Source organism: Cervus canadensis, chromosome 22 (assembly GCF_019320065.1).
Source record: "Cervus canadensis isolate Bull #8, Minnesota chromosome 22, ASM1932006v1, whole genome shotgun sequence".
In the NCBI taxonomy this organism is placed as follows: domain Eukaryota; kingdom Metazoa; phylum Chordata; class Mammalia; order Artiodactyla; family Cervidae; genus Cervus; species Cervus canadensis.
The window spans coordinates 25066879-25088053 of NC_057407.1; the positions used below are offsets into that span (position 1 = coordinate 25066879).

The following is a 21175-nucleotide window of genomic DNA, read 5'->3' on the forward strand; positions in this document are numbered from 1 at the left end:
ACAGAGCAGTCCCGAGCGTGGCTCTGCAGGAACCCGACCCCCAGCAGAGACGGCGCGCGTACCGTGCACGGTGAGCTTGGCCTTGTGCGAGTAGGAGGAGCCGAAGTGGTTGGTGATGACGCACTGGTAGCGGCCCTCGTGGGCGAAGGTGACGCTGCGCAGGTGCAGGACGGTGGTGTACTCCATCACCTCCCCGTCCTGGGCGCGCACGTGGGCGAAGTTCTCCATGTCGGCGTTGGCCAGCGCCTCGCTGTCCTTCTTCCAGGCGAACGTCATCGGGGAGCTGCTGCTGCTGGCGGCCGAGCAGGTGAAGCGGACGTCCTTGCCCATCACGGCTGTGATGGTCTCTGGCTGGGTGATGATCTGGGGCTTTGGCAAGTCATCTGGGGTGAGAAGAGCCAGCTGTAAGGCACTAGGACCCTCCAGGACATGGGGGCCAGCTGCGGTTCTCGTGAACAGGAAACTCAGACCTCCGCGGGTCCCTGGGCACCCTCAGCTCTACCAGATACTCTCAGGGACGTGCACTATGGTCATCTGATCATATCCAGTAGCAGCTCCATGAACAGTGACCCCTCCATGATCACACCCCTCCATTACAGGCACATCCATGGTGCTCAGTTATCAAACAGTCCTCAACTTCCCTAAGGCTACAGCTTTACTCACTCATTGTCACAGAAAACAGCGTCGTGAACCACTGTGAAAGCAGAGCGCCCCACACCCCTCAAACTTCACCTCAAAGGGAGCAGGGTATGAAGTGCCTCCAGAACATCACTTACTGCCCTTGTGGCTCAGCTGGTGAAGAATCTGCCTGCAATGCCGGAGACCTGGGTTTTGATCCCTGGGTTGGGAAGATCCCCTGGAGAAGGGGATGGCTGCCCACTCCAGTATTCTTGCCTGGAGAATCCCATGGAGAAAGGAGCCTGGCGGGCTACAGTCCATGGGGTCACGAGTTGTACACGACTTAGAGACTAAACCGCCACCATCAGAACATCAGAGTAATGGCTTGTGAAAATGTGCACCTCTATTAAAGCAGTGAGAACGTTAGCAAAAATGATCACCATCAGCTTTTTTTGAATCCTAGGAAATAACTAGTCTGTAACAACCCAAGGAGTGTTGATTCAAGAAAACACTTGAAGAAAAGTGACCGTTCTGGCATAACTCACCTGAAGTCCCATTCTTCTCTCCCCAGCTCTATGGTAGCAGTAAAACCCCACAAGCCTGGTAACTAGTGAGGCAAGCAGGACGGGCTGGGCACACCCACAGAAGCTGCGTTTACTTGACCTGATACAGTCTGCTCAGCAAGGGGAGCCCCGGCCCGGGGCCTGTGGTAAAAATAACCAGCAGTCAGTGCTGAGGCAGGTGTATCAGTTGGAACCATTAAGAGGGTGGCCAGGAGATTGCAAAGGAAATCGGGTGAGTGAAATGTCACCAGTGGGCTCTGAAGAGATTCAGTACATTTCTGAAGGACCTAGAAGGCCACCCGCATGTGCAGGACTAGGCGTGTGCCCAGGAAAGACCTGAGAGAGTGCAGATTTCTTCCTGTGACGCGCATCAAAGATCAAACAGGAAGTGATGGCACATCCCCAACACACAATATGTTCATAGGCTGCGAAGACTTAAGATGGCAGTACTCCCGAAATTAATCTAGAGGCTCAATGCAATCCCTGTTTCAAAATCTCAGCTGTCTCTATTGCATAAATTGACAAGATTATGGGGACATCGGAGGGAGCCGTAGTGAAAAGAATCTTCAACAAGACCAAAACTGGAGGACTATGTACAAGCTAATAAAATTGTGAAACTCTCAAACGAAAACATAGGCGTAAATCTTCATGACCTTGTCTGTGCTAACAGCTTTTTAGATAATGACATCAAAATACAAATGACGAAAAAATTAGGCAATCAAAATTTAAAAACCTACCTAACCCACAGAATGGTAGAAAATACTGGCGTATCTTAAGCCTGCTGAGGATTTACTATCCATAATACATAACGAACTCTTATAACTTAACATTGAAAAGACAGATGACCAACTAAAACATGGGCAGAAGATGTGAGTAGCCAGTTTTCCAAAGGAGAGATACATATAGGTCCGATAATATGCATATGAAAACAAGCTCAACCTCATTAGGGGGATGCAAATCAAGACAACAGTGAGATTCCACTTAATATCTACTAGTCTAGGTAAAACTGAAACGGCAGTAACAAGTGTTGGACAGCGGAGCCCGGCGTGCTGCAGTCCATGGGGTCACAAAGAATCGGACACAACTTTGACTGAAGGACAAGTGCTGAGAAAGGCATTGCCTGGGGGCATGTGAAGTGGTACAGCCACTGTGGGAAACAGTTTGGCAGCTCCTCAGAAAGTTCAGCATACAATTACCATATGGCCCAGCAGTTTCATTCCTGGTACAAACCCAAGAGATTTTACATAAAAACTTGTACATGAATTTTCACAGCAGCATTATTTATAGTAATCAAAAGTAGAAAACAACCTGATGAATGGCTAAATAAATGGATAGCCATGCACTGGAATATTTATTCAGCCACTTAAAAAATAATGGAGAACTGATACATGGTGGGGGAGGGAGAAAGAAAAAAAACTACATTAAGTGAAAAAGGCTAGTCACAAGACACTATATATAGGATTCCAGTTACACAAAACATCCAGAATAGGTAAATCCTAGAGACCTGATGAACAGGAGTGGTTGTTAATGTGTTTGGGGTTTCTTTCATGGGTGATGAAAATGTGAAATTAGTAGTGAGGGTTACATGACTATTCCATATTCTAAACACCATTGACTTGTACATTACTTATAGCAGTAAATTTTATGTGTAAATTATACTTCTCTTAAAAAATAGCTTTAGTGAAATACAACTTTCTTACAATACCATCCACCTATTTAAAGTGGACAACTGATGGTTTTCAGTATGTTCACAGGTATGTGCAAACTGCATCACAGTCCATTTTAAGAACATTTTCATCACCTCAGAAAGAAACTTTGCATCTTTTAGCTATCATCCCTTCTCCCTCCACCCCTCCCCAGCCCTAGGAAACCAACTAATCTACTTCTACCTCTAGAGGTTTTCCTAGTCTGGACATTTCACATGAATGGAATCACATACGGTCTTTTGTGACTGACTTGTTTCACTCAGCTTGCTTTTCATGACCTAATAATAATCCTAATTGTATGCCTATACCATATTTTATTTATCCATCATCAACTGATAGGCATGTGGGTTTCCACTTTTTGGCCAGTAAGAATAATAGTGCTATCAACATTCATGTACATGCTTTGCTGAGGGCATATATTTTGTTTCTCTTTGGAACTTACCTATGAGTGGATTTGGTGGGTCATATAGTATCTATGTTCAACTGTCTGAGACGCTGAAAGCTGTTTTTCAAAACAGCTACACCATACCGCATTCCCACCCGACGTGTAGGCAGCGTCGGAGCTCTCCCCATGCTCACCAACCCTTGTTGGTGTCTGACTTCGATTCTAGCTTTACTCGTGGGTGTGAAGTGATTTCCATTTTATTAAAAAGGAATGGGAGATTCCCACAGAGCTTGAAATTCTGATCTTCTGCCCAGTGTTTCCATGATTCCCACTAGTACTGGATGATTGATTGAGTGGGAGCCTGAGCGAAAACGTGAAGGTGGCCCTGAGAAATGGGTCCTGACTGCTGCAGCCCAGGACCTACCTGCCAGGGCCGCAGGCCAGAGTGTCCCGGACATGCTGTCCGAGGCAGCATGTCCCAAGTCCTGCCTCGGCTCGCATTCACTGGGAGAGATGATGCCCCGTAGCGGGACAGAGGAGGAAGGGGGCAGAAAGTGCCATTTCAGGGAGCTCTACGACAACCGAGTGGTCAGGGACTAGGAACCTGAGAACAATGGAGGATGTGGCTCTTCTGTCCTAGAGAATGGGAGCCAAGCTCATGGTTTCCGTGAGAAGCACCGACAGTAAGGACGGCTGGTTTGGGGGGCTGCTATCACACCGCTGGACTGGGTCAGAAGGAAGGCAGGCAAGCCTGCTGTCAGAAGTGGTGGAGGTGGTGGCGGGTGGGTGTGTGGAAGGTGGGCACCTCTATCCTGACATCCCTAGGTGCACTGGTTACTGCTGTGCCCAAAGAGTAAGAGAGTAAAGTGCACCACAGGGGTCCCCAGACCCTGCCTTGAGGAGCTCCTTCCTGGGAACATCACCCCGAAGGCTCCGGGCAGACCAGGGGGACAAGAGGCAGCAGGACGCACAGCTGCCCGGCAGTTCCGCTCCTAGAGCAGGAACCAGCAACAACTCGAAGCTCACCTCTTTCTCTGACGACATCTTCTTGCCCACGAGGCTGCGTCATCCCTGCATGGAGCCTGTGTGCATGTGTGTGTGAGCGTGTGTGTGTCTGTTCAGGTGCTCACCATTTTCTGTGCTCTCTGCAACCAAACCTGGATCCCGACCACCCCTCATCAAGAAGATGGCAGGACCAATATGCCAACAATCAGAAGGAAAAAAAGCTACAAGTGCAATTCCAGTGCTTTGGAGACTCAGCAAGAGTGCAAGTCAACACGAAGGAATTATTTTTACTGCAGCGACTGTTCTCCTGAGACTCATTCTTCCTGTATTTAACCTTTCATTCTTGGGGTTGGAAAGAAACACACAGGAAAACCCCAGCCTCGTACGCTGAGTAAATTTGCAGCTAAGCCTGGGCACCAGCGCCGTCCTGAAACAACAGAGCCACCTTCCTGTAACTGATTATTCGCCGTGTAACTGAACCAGCTCCTGCTCTCCCCTGATTAAATGCATGCACTCAGAGAACCACATAATGAGGCGATGGCCCCGTAAATATGACGTGTGGTTTCGGTGGGAAATGAACTGTATCCAGCAGCTGACAGGTCACCGCGGGCTGGGCTGACTCTCATCCTGTAATGAAGTTTCACCCGGCCCCCGTGCCCTTGGTAAAAAAGAAAAACACCAAATTACAAAAACCGTCTTACCACACACAAAACTCTCGGGTGGCACGGAGAAGATGCTCTGGCCCTTGAGCGCCGCTGGGTGGGCACAGGTGGCCATCACGAAGCCCTGCAGCGTCCTGCCCAGCAGCCAGGGGGGAAGCCACTGGAGCTGGCAGTCACAGAGGAAGCTGTCGCTGCTGATGTGGCTGAAAGTGAGACGAAAGGGTCATGTGAGCTGTGACCGCACGGGAGGGACGCCCCCACCTGGCCTGGAGTGACCCTCCCCTCCAGCCAGCTCTGGCTGCGGTGTCGGCAAGCTCCAGCGGGAGAGCTTTCTCTGACGGTTCCTTTCCAGCGACCTAGAGCTGTGTGTACAGTCTACCTGGAGACTGAGCAACAGCAGCTTCTCGCTCAGCGGTTTAGATTCTGCGTCACGAACACCTGGCGACGCTGACCCTGCTGGCAGAAGGCCCACACTTCAGGCGCCGCCATCTAGACGCCACGTGCGTCCTCTCTGCGACAGCCGCCGCCCTCACGGGACCCCAGGCGCGCGGTCTCCTGGCCTCTGACCATCCGGATGGGAATAGCATGGCCTGTGTGTGTTAAGACACTCAGGTGTGTCCCACTCTTTGCGACCCCATGGAGTGCAGATGCCAAGCTCCTCTGTCCGTGGGGTTCTCCAGGCAGGAATACTGAGTGGGTTGCCATGCTTTTCCCCACCCTCCTATAAGACAGACTTGGAGCTTCCAAGCTCAAGCCAAGAGTGAGATCTAAATTCTGAAACAAGTCTCGAGAAGGGCTCTTTTCCTATATGACTGCTGTGTTTTTATCTGGCGGAGCTGCAGGTTTTGTTACGTCCAAATGTCAGCCTCACCAGTGTGCTCCCCTCTTGTTTGTATATTTATCTCCACACCAGCGCTAGTCAGGAGGCCTGCAGGAATCGGCTCCGCTCCCTAAATAGTGCTTGTGAGTTAATTGCCACTGCCCAGGGAGCATGAGAACGCACAAGTTGGGTTTTGTGAGGCTCCAACCAAAACAGAGAATATTTTCTTTTTCATTTCTCAGCAACTAAGGATAAGCTTTTTCAACAGAAATCGGAATCGCCATCTCAGCGGACATTCCTTCCTGAGGAGTCACTAGAAGATAAGTCAGCCGAGGAGCAGACCTGCCCTGTTCCTGGAAGACCTCAGGCCATTAGCTCAAGAGTGGAGGTCAGCCTGCCACGAGAGTGGAGACGGAGGGCTTATTACATGGGCTTCCCTGGAATAAACGGTCCCAGGTACATGATGACAAAAGGGGTGCTGAGATGCTCAGAAATCCCAGTAATGTCACACGGGCCAGTTTTAGAGCAATACCTGTCCGCTAACCTGCCCCCCCTCCCATATTCCATAACCCCTCCTTTATTTTCCTGTATGTCACTCAGCCTTTCAATCAGCAGAGAAGCCATCAAATCAGTCAACAACAGCAAGGCAGGATGAACCTGAAGGCAGAGAACCCACGGCTGACAAAATTATATAAAACCTGCTCTTTGCTCCCATTCCTCACCATTCCCAGATGAGCTGGGCGTCTTCACTTATTGAAATAATTTGGGGAAGTGATTTCTCAAGACTGAAATAATTGAGATCTGAGCCATGATAACTGGGATATTGCCCATATTACACCTTAACATCAACACTGGGTTTTGTATCTATTTGATGGGGTAGGGTTATGCTTAGCGCTGTCTGGAGAGTTGCTTTGTTGTGGGGTTCCCATTGGTGCTACTCTGTTGAGGGTTCCTAGAGGTGCCAGGAGGGTCCTCACAGCTGAGAGTGGAGAAACAGCCAATCCCACTCCACATCTGGAGAGCTCCCCAGAACAGTGGTTGTGGAGGTGCCACGAGGCACCAGAAAACTCCTCAGCAAGGGTGAAGAGCAGAAAGGGGCTCCCCACTGTTGGGGGACCATCTGGAGTGGCTGCCCCTTCCCACAGGGAGGCTTGGGCACCACGCATGAATATCTAGGCGAGACACTGGCTGTCACTGGGAGCCTTCAGGCCTTCACGTCGGGGACAGGGGTGTGTTTCATTTGAACCACACAAACAAACGAGAAAACACACCTGACTTTTCTCCCTGATCAGAAACGTTTTCGGGAAGGGCTAAACCTCACATCAGACAAGCAGGGCATTTTTGCTGGCCCAGCTTCCTGGAGAATGTCACCTCCTCCTCCTGTTAAAACCTCTGCAGATGGAAGCCTCGAGACCTCAGAAGACAGTGGGTGTTCAGGATGGACAGAAGGCCATCCTAGAGAATTTAGGAGCAACAGGCCAGAAGAAGAGGCATGGAGGCAGACATCGGGGACACTGACCTCCCCTCCGCACACACACACCACCTCCAAGACCAGGCCTAGCTTGAGAGGCCAGACTGGGGGGGGGGGGTCACTGGTGACCCCAAGACTCCGCAGCTGCCTGCTGCCAACGAGCACAGCCGTCCGGGCTCCTGCCTTGCAGCCTCCCCAGCACTCTGCTGGCTTCCATCGTGCATTTTCATGACTCCAACTCCAAGTGTGTTTCTAATCACTGCTTGTGGAAATTTACCCAGAGGATGACTAAGTGCACGGCTCAACCTGCCTTGATCCGATGGGGGAAGAAAATGACCAAGTGGGATTACCCATTTCTCCCATCAGAGGGCTGGGCCCAGGGCCAGCCCCAGCTGGGTACATTCAGGAACTGGTGGGAACACAGGCAGGGGCCCAGGCTGAGCCTCCAGAACCAAAAGCAGCACCCGGGGGGCAGGGCCGGGGCGGAGTCCAGCACCTGGAGGGTCCAGTGGTTCCCATGGGAGGCCCTGCGGAAATTCTCCTCTCCCTGTCCTGCTGTATTCCCTCAAAACACCCTCTTCCCTTTAATCAGATCGTTTTTACTTCCAGCACTATATTTGGAAAGTTTAAAAAACAGGAATGCTGGAAGAAATGTACAGTGAAAACACAGCTTAGATTCTACAATGAATGCTTTGTGATGCTTACTTTATCATGTATCTATCCACGTGTCCATCCTTCCACGAACTCTCGTTCTAAGACCACGGCCCTTCTGAGAAACAGCAAGACCTGACAGACGGGACTCTCACAGGACACTGAGTGTCACGAGGCCAGTGCCTGCCTGCCTCCCCTCACTAAGTCCTTCCCAGGGGAACGTCACTGGGGCCTCTTCCTGCTCTCCTTTCCAACCATGGAGACTGTGCCCCTCTATGGCCCATTCCCCGCTCCCCGCCCCCACCAAGGGTCCACCAGGAGGGTCCTCAGGAACGAGGATGAGCTCAGGGTGCAAAGACAGCCATGGGCACGTGTGACTTTGTCAGCTACTTTAAGAACCCAAAGCTGCACCTCTAGGCAACTAAAGAATCAGATACATGTACAGCAAGAAGAAAGGAAGCTCGGGTGTTGCCACCTCCATCCTTACATGAGCTGCTCTGCCAGGGGTAAGCTCTTCACACCCGTCGCCCCAGGGCCACACTGCAGTGCCAGCATCACCCCCTGCAGACGCCACGGAGGCCCTGGAGACATGGGGGCCGGGCACCTCCTCTCCCTCCCGAAGTCCATGTGACACTCCACGGGGAGTTTCCCTGTCCACAGTCCACCCCGCTGCTTAGAGAAAGCCCTCTCGATAAGGGCCCTTCATTGTAAGCACACCCTAAAGATGGAGACTTGTCCTTGATGTAATTAAAGGGGCAAGTATCCATTTTACAGAAGAGAGTTTGTTTCCCATGATCGACAGCAGTGGGCCGCCAGCTGCAGCCTGCAGGCCCCCGCCTGTCTCTGTAAAGGAGACTTGACTGGCGCACGGCCGCACCCCCACATTTATGTATTATCTAGGGCTGATTTCTGCTTAAGAATCAAGCTGTCGTGACAGAGCTCTTGTGGCCCAAAAAGTAGAAACTATTTACTGAGGTCCTGTAAAAAAAGGGTATTGTCCCCTGATTCAGAATAAGCCCCGAGAGGGCATTTTTTTTTCCTAAAAGACAATTTAACTTATAAATGATCCCAAGTGTGAAAGTAAAGTGTTAGTCACTCAGTCATGTCTGACTCATTGCGACCCCATGGCCTACAGCCTGCCAGGCTCCTCTGTCCATGGAATTCTCCAGGCAAGAATACTAGAGTGGGTTGCTATTCCCTTATCCAGGGGATCTTCCTGACCCAGGGATCAAACCTGGGTCTCCTGCATTGCAGGTGGATTTTTTACCACCTAAGCCACCACAGAAGCCCGTAAATGATCACACAACTGTTTGGTAAAATGAAGCTTAATGCAAATAAGGCACTTCTTACTCTGAAATTCTCTACTCATGTTAATCTGGGGCCACAGAACCCCGGGTACTTACAGCTCTTTAAGATTTTTCATCTTCACAAAGGCATCAAACTGGACAGATCTGATTGCATTCTCTCCAAGGTTCCTGAAAAGCAACATTCTTTACTTAGGCAAAGAAACTCTATAGGTATCCTTCAGGTTAGCCATGTGTGTGAGTTAAGATGCTCAGGGATTTTTCCTGACAGTCCTGGTTTCACTGATGAACCATGGGCAATAGGTCACAGCCCCGTGTCCTGTCCAAAGGCCACCGTTAGTGGCTATCCTTTCACCTATATTGACACAAGCACACAGAATAACTGGGGAATAAGCCAGTCTTAAGGGCAGCATCAAAGCTAAGCTGAGGCCTGCTCAGCAAGTCAGTAGGGAAAACTTTTCCAAAAGAATTAAGGTTGCATTTGATTTAAACACAAACTAAGAATCCAGTACCAGAGGCATCAGATGGTGACATTGATCAGCCTCAGGGCTGGCCCTGTCCTCCCAACTCCTGGCTCGGCCCACCGTGTCCCTAAGCCCTGCTGAGCTGCTTAAGGGGAGGCTGAGCCTGAGGCAGGTGAAGGGTCATCAAGGAAGTGGAAGGAGCCCAGGGCCCGAGTCAGCGCTGGGCAAGGGGACAGAGGAAGGTATTTCTGTGAGCCCCAAGAGGCCATATGTTCGGTAACCGTTGCTGGCACAGGCAAGACGAAAGCCAAAGTTGAAGCTGACTTAGAAGGAAGCAGCTGGCATTTCTAAACAGCCTGTTTCTGGGTTTACAAAGACGTGATTGAATTGCCAGTGGATTCCCCGGCCGCCGGGTCCGCAGGCCTGGGGTCGGGGGGGCCTGGCTGGGTACTCACAGATGCTCCAAGCCTTCCAACCCCGAGAACGCTCTCTTGGCCACGGACTTGATCTTGTTGCCGAACAGCGTCCTGCAGTTTCCAAACATCCAGAAACAGAGGTGGAGAGGGCAGGAGAGTGACGAGGGAAGTGGGGGGAGAAAGAACACAGGTCAGGGCGATGCTAGCTGAGAGGTCGGTCTGGGGAGAGGCAGGTGGGAATCTGACCTGGGCTGAGATGATGTGTCTGAGGCACACAGACCCTCCCCTTCTGAAATGAGGTACTTTTATCTTTAGCAGAACTTAACAGTGATGACAAGTAGGAACTCCATGCTCTGTCTTGCCAAAAAAGGCCCCTTGTGGTGGTAAGTGGAAATCACCTCATCCAACCTGGTTATCTCCCCAGGGACCACCCATGGGTGGGGGGTGTGTAGCCACAGTCTCACAGGGGAGAGAGTGACTCATCAGGCTCCAGTGAGAGCACACGCAGTCAGAATGAAAACTCTTGGAACTAAAGACTACAGCCCACTTCTGAAAACTGCATTCTGGGGAAAAGGTCCCCAAAGGCGGCTGGAAGAGGACAGGACAGTGGGTGTGCACTGAGATGGCAGCCAGGATGCGGCCACGCGGAGCTGCGCCCCTGCCCACAAGGCCCTTCAGCTCTTCAGCAAGAGCCCAGGTTTCACATGAAGCCAGTGGTGCGAGGATCGTCAAATCCCAGACAGACAGGTCCTCAAAGGTTGCCTAATTAACGCCTGGACCTGGACCACCCACCCAAGAGAGGGGGCGCCCGCCTGCTGGCCACTCCAATCACCATCTCAGCAGTCACAGCCAGAGTTTTCTCAAAAACCCAAACCTGGCACCTGCTATACACCTGGAGGACATGCAAGCCTCTTCCACAGGCTGTGTGATCCGACGGCAGTGAGCCTGGACTTGGGGTAAAGGGTAGAGGTGCGCTGAGGGGCTGGACACTGGGAAGGAAAAGCATCAGATTCCAGATTTCCCCCCTCATTATCAAACGCTTTGCTGAGCGCCCACACCACATCCTCTCCACCTGCGGCTGCACACAAAACCGTTGGCGAACACCGAGATCATGCTGACACGTGTGGCTCTGTGACCGTGATGCCTACCAGGGTTCTGCAAAGCGCACGTTAGGAAGGCTGCGGGCTCCCGGCAGCCAGTGTCCGGGAAGTCTCTGAACCACAGGGTGGGGCAGAGACCCCTAGGCACCGGGCAGGTGCTCAGGGCAGAGAGCCCTGGAGAAAGGCCAGCCATGAGCCGCTCACAGGAGCGGGAGTCTTTGCTCAGATCCACTGAGCATCAGGGGGATGATCGCCATCAGAGCCCAGCCCTGCTTCAGACCTGCGTTAGGATGGGGCCCACGAGGGCCAACAAGAAGCACCAACCACTCTCTGGAAAGAGAAACGTGAGACTTGAAGAAAGCCACAGATGGGCCCCAAGCCTCCGCCTCACTGCAGAGTCCCTGCGGCCATGCAGGCAAGGACCATGAGGCTACCTCTGAGAGATGGGGTCACAGGCCCCGCGGACCCAGCCCGCGCCAGGCATGGCCTCCGCCTGCTCCCAGGCCGCTGGACCCCAGGGCTGCGCTGGCCCCGCAACGTCACAGCGGCCCCACGGGGACCCTGAGCTTGGCCCTTGGACGCAGCAGCTCCGGCCCCCGCCTCTGAGGGTGAAGAGCACCAAGGCCACCGACCCCTTTGCCCTTTCCTTCTCCGGGAGGTGGTCTGCATGAAGGTGAAAACAACAATCTCATCTCGCAAGAGCTTCCACAACTGCTGTCTGAGGCTTTCATTCTAAGACAAACCAACCCAGCACCCAGAAACCCGGTGGCCGTGCCTGCCGGGGCTCCCTCACCGCCGGGCGAGTGCAGCCAGCTCTAACCGGGGGGCACCGAAGCCCGGCGCCTCTGACAGCGCTGCCAACCTCGCACTTACTCAGATCCCCCAGGCAGAGTCACTGCGTGCTCTAGGTCCCAGTAAAATATAGTGAACTCTTCAGTGAAATCTTCCGTAAATGAGATCCAGGAAAAAAGCTGTGCTTTATTTTATCCGTTAAATATTAGTCAGGTTGACCTCTTTGACAATGAGGGCAGGCTGCTATTTCTAATAGTGACAATAGCAATAAAACAAAATCTCAAATTCTCAATTATTCAGGGGCTGGCTCATCGACCTGTTGGTGGATTGAAACAGGTCCTCCCATTCCCCAGCACATGTCTATGGGTGGGGGCCGGGCTTGCCCAGCAGACTGTGTGGGCAGAGGAGAGCTGGGGCTGTTGGGGGGGGGGCGCCCCCATCCCATGTGCTGGGGGCCAATGAATGTGGCTGCACTTGATGATGGCTCCCAAGAAAGAACAGCCGGCCCAATGACCCCACACCATTGACCTGGAGCAGACAGTGACCTTGGGCTTCGCCTATCAAACCCTCTCCCTCATCCCCTGCCAACCCAGCTCTAACTTCACCCCACAAAGACTGAAGGGCCTGTGCCCAGGAATGCCACGGAAGAGCCGGAGCCGTGGGCCAGCACCTGTCTCCCCGTTGCATACAAGTGACTGAATGCTCTTCTCTGTGGCTGACCTGTGCTCCAGAAACCCTGCCCCCTGCCACACGTGGGCCCCCAGCTGGTGTCCTGTTGACATTCTGGAAGAGGGGGGCCGCCGCGTGGGTGAGCACAGTAATGACGGCCAGCAAGGTCTGGCTGGAAAGCCCATCACCAATGGCTCTGTTCAGCGGCTGCAAAATGAAAGGCAGGGCGGGCTTCACAGAGGGAAGCCTTTTATGGCTCTGCTGCTCACTTGTTCCTTTTTGGAAAGCATTTTAATTTCGGTCTGGCCTTGAGCCTGGCAGGAAGGACCCCAGGTCCTTGACTAGGGGGGTGCAGGCCACACAGTGTCCCCAGCCCTTCCGAGGGAGGTCCCCGATCTCCGCCCCCCAGGCGCTTCCGTGGCTGAGCCAGTCAGGCTCAGGGGACCCGGAACCCTGACAGCAGCCCCACGGTGGACAGCAGCTCGAGGGGGACAGCCCTCCTCCACACTGACGTGTGCCCCCGACCCCTGATAATGGGTCCAACAGAGTCACCACTCGGCTGCTCAGTGGGGCGACGTGGTGTCAGGGCCACAGCACAGAGCGTTCGGGCAGCGCTCCAGGGAGACCAAGGCAGCTCGGCTTCCTCCACTTCACGTGACTCAACACAACCAGCCATCAGGAAGGGCTGCAAGCTGAACACGGGCTGGCGGACACAGAGCCACACGCCTGTGGCCTCGAAGGCCAGGCCTGCCTCACGGGCGGGAGGGCCGCCACGAGCCACTCACGCTGGCTTCTAAGCTGAACACGGGCTGGCGGACACAGAGCCACACGCCCGTGGGAAGGCCAGGCCTGCCTCCAGGGCCGCCGAGCCACTCACGCTGGCTTCTAAGCAGAACACGGGCTGGCGGACACAGAGCCACACGCCCGTGGCCTCGAAGGCCAGGCCTGCCTCACGGGCTCGGGAGGGCCGCCACGAGCCACTCACGCTGGTTTCTAAGCAGAGCCACGCACCAGGGTCACAGAATCACAGCCCATCTCACAGCTGTGACCATCATGTAACGGTGCCAGTCCTATTTCCCGTCTGCCCAATTCTCATTGCTTACCTCTGAGAATCTGCATCACATAGTTTTCTTTTTCTAACCAAGAAAGAGAATTACTTTTTTTCCTTTTGTGTAGAACCGAAATACCACCCTGCCTAAGTAACTGATTGCATGTATTTAATGATGTTAAGGAATTACTGTTACCGTCCCCAGTTTCCCCCAATTGTTTCCATCTGTCTGTCTTTTTTGGAAACGCTCAGGAGAGCCTCCGTGCCCAAGATCCTGGCCAGTGGAGCTGGGTGGGAAGAGACTGGAGACTATTCTACAGGTCAGGGTTAACCGACTGCTTCCAAGGAGCTCGTGTCAAGCAGCTCAGCGCAAGCGAGGGATCCAGGCTCTTGGGCTGAGTCCTTGGGACTTTACACAGGACTGTTACTGTAGTCCAGTGGGGAACGGAGAACACGCGGGCAAACAGACCACAGGCAATTAGAAAGTAGCTCCAGACACAGGATGGCTTACGCAGAACCAGAGGTCACATGCCCCGGAGGGTCGCTGCCCTTCACCTGCCAGGGAAGAGCCTCCTGGAAGCCACAACACGCAAGAACCGCCTCCAGGTTTCACGGAACGGACAAGCCCCACACAGGACCCCAACTTCGCCATCGCTTAGTCAGGCTGGGGCCGGACGAGGCGCTAGAGATGAGGCTCGAGCTGAAGGGCTGCTCAGGTGCCCACACCCCTGCCCACGGCCCCCAGCAGCCGCATCCCGAGCTTGGGGCTCCCCTGTCAATAACAAGCCCCTGTGCCCCATCGTGCGGTCCCCTTCCCAAGCTTGCGGGGCAAAGCGCCTAGGAGGTGGGGGAGAAGGGAGCATTTTTAGGGGAGAAGAAGGCAGCTGCCAGGCTTTTTCAACCCACTCTCAGAACACAGGATCCTCTGGAAGAGACCTCGAGTCAAAACAGCTGACACGTACTCACCACTCCCAGAGCACCCAAGGCGTGAAAAACCCCACTTTTCTAAACAAATTAGAAACGCTAACTCCACAGAAAGACCCTCCCACCACAGCCTTTCCCGGAGCCTCGCCTTCCACTACCGCTTTCAAAATATTTACTTTACTCTCGTCCTCGGCTTGCCGTCTCCAAAACAGGCCGGGGGAGGTGGGGGTACGGAGCTGTGACCATCCTCTGTCTTGTCCTCCTCCACACCCTCCACTCGAGAGGCAGTAAACAGTAGTAACAGCTCCCACCCCTTGCCTGAATGTTCCCAGGGCAGCCTCGGCGCAGAGCACTGGTGAGAGGCAGAAACAGCGGTCGAGAGGGCACAGGGTGGGCTTTGGGTCCGCACAGGCCCTGCAACCCAGCAGCTGTGTGATCTTGGGCAACATCCCTTCCCCTGTTTCCTCAACTACAGAAAAACGCAAAACACAGCCAGGCCTCCTGAGATAGTTAGATGTCACACACACTCACACATAGACACATACCTCCTGAGATAGTTAGATGTCACACTCACTCACACATAGACACACATGCCTCCTGAGATAGTTAGATGTCACACACACTCACACAGACACACACCTCCTGAGATAGTTAGATGTCACACTCACTCACACATAGACACACACGCCTCCTGAGATAGTTAGATGTCACACTCACTAACACACACACACACACAAATACACATCTTCGGCGAGTTAGATGTAACACACACAGGCGTGCACGCACACATACACATGCCTTGCAAATTCTAGGAGCTTAGAAAAACAAACCCAAACACCGGAAACCCTGAATGAAAAACAGCTACTGTATCACCCTTGGTAATGACTGTTTCTCTTTAAGATTATGATTGACAACAAAAAGACTGCCCGAAGTCTCTAAACCATCAAGAGTTACTTGGCTTTAGATGTTTAGAATTTCTAGAAACTGAATAACAGGGCAAGACGCCTTTGAGCAAAGAAAAACAAAAAAGTTGGCTGTTTTCACATCAGTCAAGAACTAAAGAGGAAAGAAGATCTAACGGGCCTCCAAACCCCAAATCTTCAGCCCCCAAAAAACCAACACCCAGGGCAGCAAGGAGACAGCAGGTCAGAGAGAAGTGGAGAGGTCTCTGCCTTCCTAAGCAGACTTTCCTTTCCAAACAAAAGAACAATGAATGTGCCAGTGCTACCCGGGGGGAACCAAAACCAAAGTGGTGTGTGCATTGGTGGGGAGCAGGGGCGTGGAAAGAGTCACCTCTGTGCACCATGCCCACGGATCTTTCAGTGCCCACACTCACAGCTTGCTGAGGCTGTCCAGCCCTGTGAAAGCGCCACTGGTGTCCTCAATTGTGCCCGAAATCTCATTGTGGTCCAGATCCCTGGGGAGGAGAGACAGAAGGCTCAGCATCCAGTCTGCTGTGGGAAGAGAGACCCATGCCTAACCTGCCTTGAAGCTCAGAACATCCCAGTCTATTCCAGATGCCTGGACGGCATGTCTGCCTAAGATTATAGGCATTAGAAAGCAAACTTATGCTTGCCCGTACACATGGCTATATTTAAAACGGATCACCAACAAGGACCTACTGAACGGCACAGGGAACTCTGCTCAATGTCACGTGGCAGCCTGGGTGGGAAGGGGTTTGGGGGAGAGTGGATACACGCGTGTGTATGGCTGAGTCTGCTCACTGCTCACCTGAAACTACCACAACAGAGTTTATTGGCCATACCCCAATGCGAAATAAACAGGGGAAAAAAAAATTAGAGGTGTGACCACCGGGCCACCCTGCCGTGCAGCCTGGCTTTCTCAGCCTCCCGACAAAGCCGACAGGGGCCTCTGACCGGCGGCTCCTGGGCTCCACCGTGCTGCTACCCAGTGCTAAGGTCAGCCCTGGGGGAAGCGGTGCAGGCGGCACACGGGAACGCCTGCTTTGGATTCCACTCCCCAAGGGTGGACTTCTGGCCACTGCTCTGAGAATGAGTCCAAAAGGTTCCCTAAGGTTCCCATCTGCTTTCCTACCACCTAGGGTCCCTTCCCTGGACTTGACGAGACACTGCACAAGGCCCGCGGAGGAGGGGGACGGTGAACAGCAAGCCCCTGGCACAGGGCCCTCTGCAGCCACCTCCAGTGGGTTTTGCACCCTCAACTCCCAACCCCCCCAGGGCCTCCACAGGTGCTGACTCCCAGCCAGGCACATCTGGGTGCTGAGTCAGACTTGTGACCCACTTGCCAAGATGAGAGGACAAGGCCAACTTCTCAGGCCGGTCCCCTCCAACAGTGAGAATCACAGGGCCGATGACTCAGCTTCCTGCCCCAGCTTCCAAGGGCAGGTCACCACCGGGCGAGACACCCCACCTGGTGACCATGCCCTGCGCCGCCCTGGTCGGCCCTCTCTGACTTTCCACAAGGTCTCCCACACCTTCCTTTCCGGAGCCCTGGAGACGTGGGCCATGAACAGGACAGGATGCTGCTCTTGGCTCCTGGGAGAGCCAACGGGGCAGGGAGCTTGGACCGTGGAGTGCGTTGGTTGCTCTGACCTTTATTTTACAGCAGCATGTGCAGAGAGCTGCGATTCAGAGGCTGGAAGGGCCTCCTCCTTCTCATCCGTTCCTCCCTATTTGTCCTGAAACACCCGGGACCCGGGGCTGTGGCTTTGTGTGCCTGTCCCTCTGCTCCAGTCCTGGCTGCCAGAGTTTTTTCTCTGTTCTCTGGCCTGCGCCATCTGAACATCCTGGCCGTGTCAGTCAGCACCGCGAGGGCTCGGAGGCTGACCCCAGCTTGAATAGCCTGGTGTCCGGGTTCTTTCTCACTCCCCAGCGACGGCCTGGCGTGACAGCTTTCTCAGCCCTCCCTGCCAAGTGCAAGGGCCTTTCTCCCCATCAGACTGGAGCAGCCGCTCTTTCTGCAGGGGGCAGGCCTGGGAGGGAGGACCCGCAACCCTCTGTTGAAATCCAGATGCGCCCCACCCCCCCTCAACCCCCACCCCATAGCTGGTTGGCTGGTTGTCCTCTGTTGCCTGGAAGTTCTTGGAAGCCAATGGCTGAAAAATTTCAGTCCCAGAAAAGCGCCCTGCAGCAAGCTCTGAAAGTTCCCTCCACCTCACTGGTTGCTGCGAGGAAGGTGACACGACCACCTCCGTTGGGTTAAACAACCCTCAGGGACAGACACAGGGCTCCCCCGTCACCTCTCGTGGACATGGGCTTCTGAGCACACAGTGTCTGCTGAAGAAGTTGAGATGCTAGCCCAAGACACACGCCTCAGTACTGCCCTCGCTCAGATAAAAACGCTCAGGACAAAACCACGAGTCGCTGTGGGATGGCTCAGGACCCAGGGATGGCCCCCCGGCTGGGCTGCTGTCCGGGGGGCGGCGTGCGGTCTGGGGAAGTTCCTGCGGCTGGACCCACGTCCCATCACGCGTACTGTGGGAACCAGCGCTTGGAGACGAGTTTGAGTCTTCATCATTCTAGGCACCACCCTAAGGGGAATGAAGGACAGTCTTCTGCTCAACCAGCTCTTTTTTGATTTACGATGTTAAAGTTTGAGACCGTGGCAGACACCACAACTCAGCTATGGCTCTAACTGCAACTCAAGACCAGTGAGAAGGGAACACAGTGAAGCAGGTGGCTTGCTGTCTTCTGCTCTCCCATCAACCCAACGGGGAAAGACTTACAAGACACGCAGGCTCTTGAGTCCCCGGAAGGCGCCTTCCGCGATGTGACTGATGGAGTTGTGGCTGAGCCGCAGGATGCTCAGGCTACTCAGGTCGGCCAGGCTCTCCTCGTCCAGCCGGGTCAGGTTATTGAAGGACAGAATCCTGAGGAACGGGAGGGGAGAGCAAACGTGGTCACCACTGGGTTGCTCTGCGTTGTCCCTTCTCCTCTCCCGACGGTGGAGCCGGGTCAGCCAGTCGTCTGGGTCCAAGTGGGAAGGGACATGGCCACCAGAATCCCGAGGGCAAAGTGGTTTCACAGCTAGAAACCCACCAGGGCTTGATGCCCATGGAGCTTGACTCTTGGAAGGAGATCTGTAAACAGAGCACTACAGGGTCGTTCAACAAGCAACCACAAGGCTCCAACCCCTTCCTACACGTTGTGTCCGTGGCTGGTCCTGATTCAGGCCACGGAAGACTTCTCATGGCTGTGGCCGGAGACTCTCGATGGGGCCCCAGTGGGTTCTCACAACGAGCGAGGCAGCCGGACAGCCTCCACCCTCAGCCAGCAGAGGGCGCCACCAGGCACTGCCTGGAACGAGACTTCCTCACCGAACTGTAGGCTTCCCCTGGGCGGCGCCCTTGGGACCAGTGTACCTCCAGGCTTCCTTGCCCTCACCTGAGCCAGCCTCTTAGCATGATCTCGCTACTGTAAGCAGGTCAGGACCACACCTCCAATCACACACTTTCTTTGAGCGTCAGAGTCAAACTTTCCTCCCAGCACACCCCCTGCACCTCTGATGTGGCTGTGGGTTGTGACCTAGTGTATTAGTCATCTGTCCTTGAAAAAATGGGAACTCTGGGCTGGGGCAGGAGGAAGGAAAATAAATTTGGAGATTAGTAAGTATGGTAAGGTAGCAGGGAGTGACAGTTTTTCTCTCCTGGAGAAGTCAGGCATGGTGTCTGTCAGTTGCAAAGACCTGGCAGGAGATCAAAATTACATCCTCACCTGCAATTAAAGAATTCAGCTTAAAGGAGGGGCGGGACACACACGTGGAAAGCAGCCCTAAATCTGGCTCCAGGGTTACCTGGGTTACCTGGACACAGTGTGAAGCTGGTCAGGACACATTCCCGTGACCGCCTCTGACCCTTCTGAAGGGCACAGAAGGCAGGCCGAGGGGGGCAGGAGGAGGCGCCCCTCCCCATAGCCTCAGCACCAGGGGGCACACACCCTCCAAGATTCAGCGGGCGGGTGGCTCCTCGCCTGTGCAAGTGCACGCGCTCCAGGGGATGAGAAGACTTCTCCTGCTTCCCCACGGCTCCGAGGCCTGGACCGTGGAAAACCAAGGGTCCTGGGAGCTCCCGAGTGGGGTCCTGGCCCAAGGGGAGCCTTTCAGAAGCCATCCTATCCATGTGAGGATACCGTGCAGCTCCACGGCCTGGAGGGGGCAGGGAGCCAAACCCAAAGGGTTATTCACACACACACACACACAACTATCGATTTTTACATTAGGTAATGATGGACTTCACTGAAATATAAACTCCAGGTCAGTATGGGGTGGGCTGAGGGGGAAGGAGGAGGGGGGAGAGGGGAGAACGTGGACAAATAGATAAAAACACAACCTGCAAAAGACTCAGTACTAAGTTTAAACAGGGTAAACACATAGAAATTCCTTACTGTCCACGTGTCACCATTTCTCGGGTTCACTGTCTTTTCTGTGAGCCCCAATATAGACATAACTTGCTTTACTGCGCTTTGAGGATACTACACTTTTTTTTTTAAAACAAATTGAAGATTTTGGCACCCTGTGTGGCTGGGTGATAAACAGCATTTTTCAGTAATAAAGTATTTTTAAATTAAGATCTGTACATCATTTTTTCAGACATAATGCTACTGCACACTCCCCAGACTACAGTGTAGCAGAAAGACACTTTTCTATGTACTGGGGAGCCAAAAGCGTGGGATCTGCTTTACAAGGTGGTCTGGGACTAACTGCACAGTACCACTGGGGTCTGCCTGTAGCCGCTGTCTCTATACAGAAGCACATGCTACAGGCTGCAGCCGTTTGTGGGCAGAGGCTCTCAAAAGAGCTGTTGTTAGACAGTGGTCCCTGCTAATCTGAAATGGGGAGCAGAGTCTAGAATAGGTGAGAGTCAGGCTCTCAGGTCCTTGGAGTCCCGCTCTGCAACAGGCCCTCAACACTCCTCCCAAGCCCCTGTGCTGTGGGTCACGGGGCCCAGGGCTCCCCAGGCTCTGGAGGAGGCACCCCCGGGTGCGTCCACGGTCACCTGCAGAGCTGGTGGGACACTCACAGCTCGTGCAGCTTCTGGCAGAAGCTCCAGCCGTCTCGGTGGATCCGGGAGATGGAGTTGTTGCCGAGGTGCAGCTGGTGCAGGGCCGTGAGGCCGTACAGCGAGCCGCTGTTCACCTCCGCCAGGCTGTTGTACTCCAGGTGCCTGCCACGACAGACCCACGTGCGGTGAGTGTGAGCGCAGATCCCGGGGGTCCTGCACCCACCCGCCCACCGGACGGCGAAGGAGCCGCTCCCTGCCATCACACCAGGCGGCACTGAGGATCTGACGACACTGCTGGAGGGACTCGTGATGGGTGTGCACTGACGTGTGTGCGCACACCTGGGGGTGGCAGGGAGGCAAAGCCACACAGACGATGGTGAGGATCCAGGCCAGCTGCGAGGGCTCACAGGCCACAGGGAAGCTCCTAGAAGCAACCTTCTGAGTGGCATACAAGCGAGCCAGCAGCACACGGGCAAGGAGCTCGGAGCAGAGGGCAGGGCCCGTTCAAGGCAGAGAGAGGAAGACAAGGGGGCAGCTCTCATCACTATCCCTGTCTTACAGATGAGCAAACTCTGTATGAGGCTGAGACAAGCAGGG

At 53.9% G+C, this 21175-nt stretch overlaps 1 protein-coding gene across 3 annotated transcripts in view; it reads right to left on the reverse strand.

Annotated features, from left to right (window-relative positions):
• LRIG1 (leucine rich repeats and immunoglobulin like domains 1) overlaps positions 1 to 21175 on the reverse strand; it is a 112949-nt gene that overhangs the window by 6292 nt on the left and 85482 nt on the right. For all 3 annotated transcript variants that reach the window (XM_043443549.1, XM_043443551.1, XM_043443550.1), the window contains exons 7-13: positions 20597 to 20740; positions 18305 to 18448; positions 15935 to 16015; positions 10105 to 10176; positions 9285 to 9356; positions 4979 to 5142; positions 63 to 383 (exon numbers count right to left, since the gene is read on the reverse strand). In XM_043443549.1, the coding sequence (XP_043299484.1) occupies positions 63 to 383; positions 4979 to 5142; positions 9285 to 9356; positions 10105 to 10176; positions 15935 to 16015; positions 18305 to 18448; positions 20597 to 20740 (998 nt within the window). The remainder of the gene's footprint in view (positions 1 to 62; positions 384 to 4978; positions 5143 to 9284; positions 9357 to 10104; positions 10177 to 15934; positions 16016 to 18304; positions 18449 to 20596; positions 20741 to 21175) is intronic.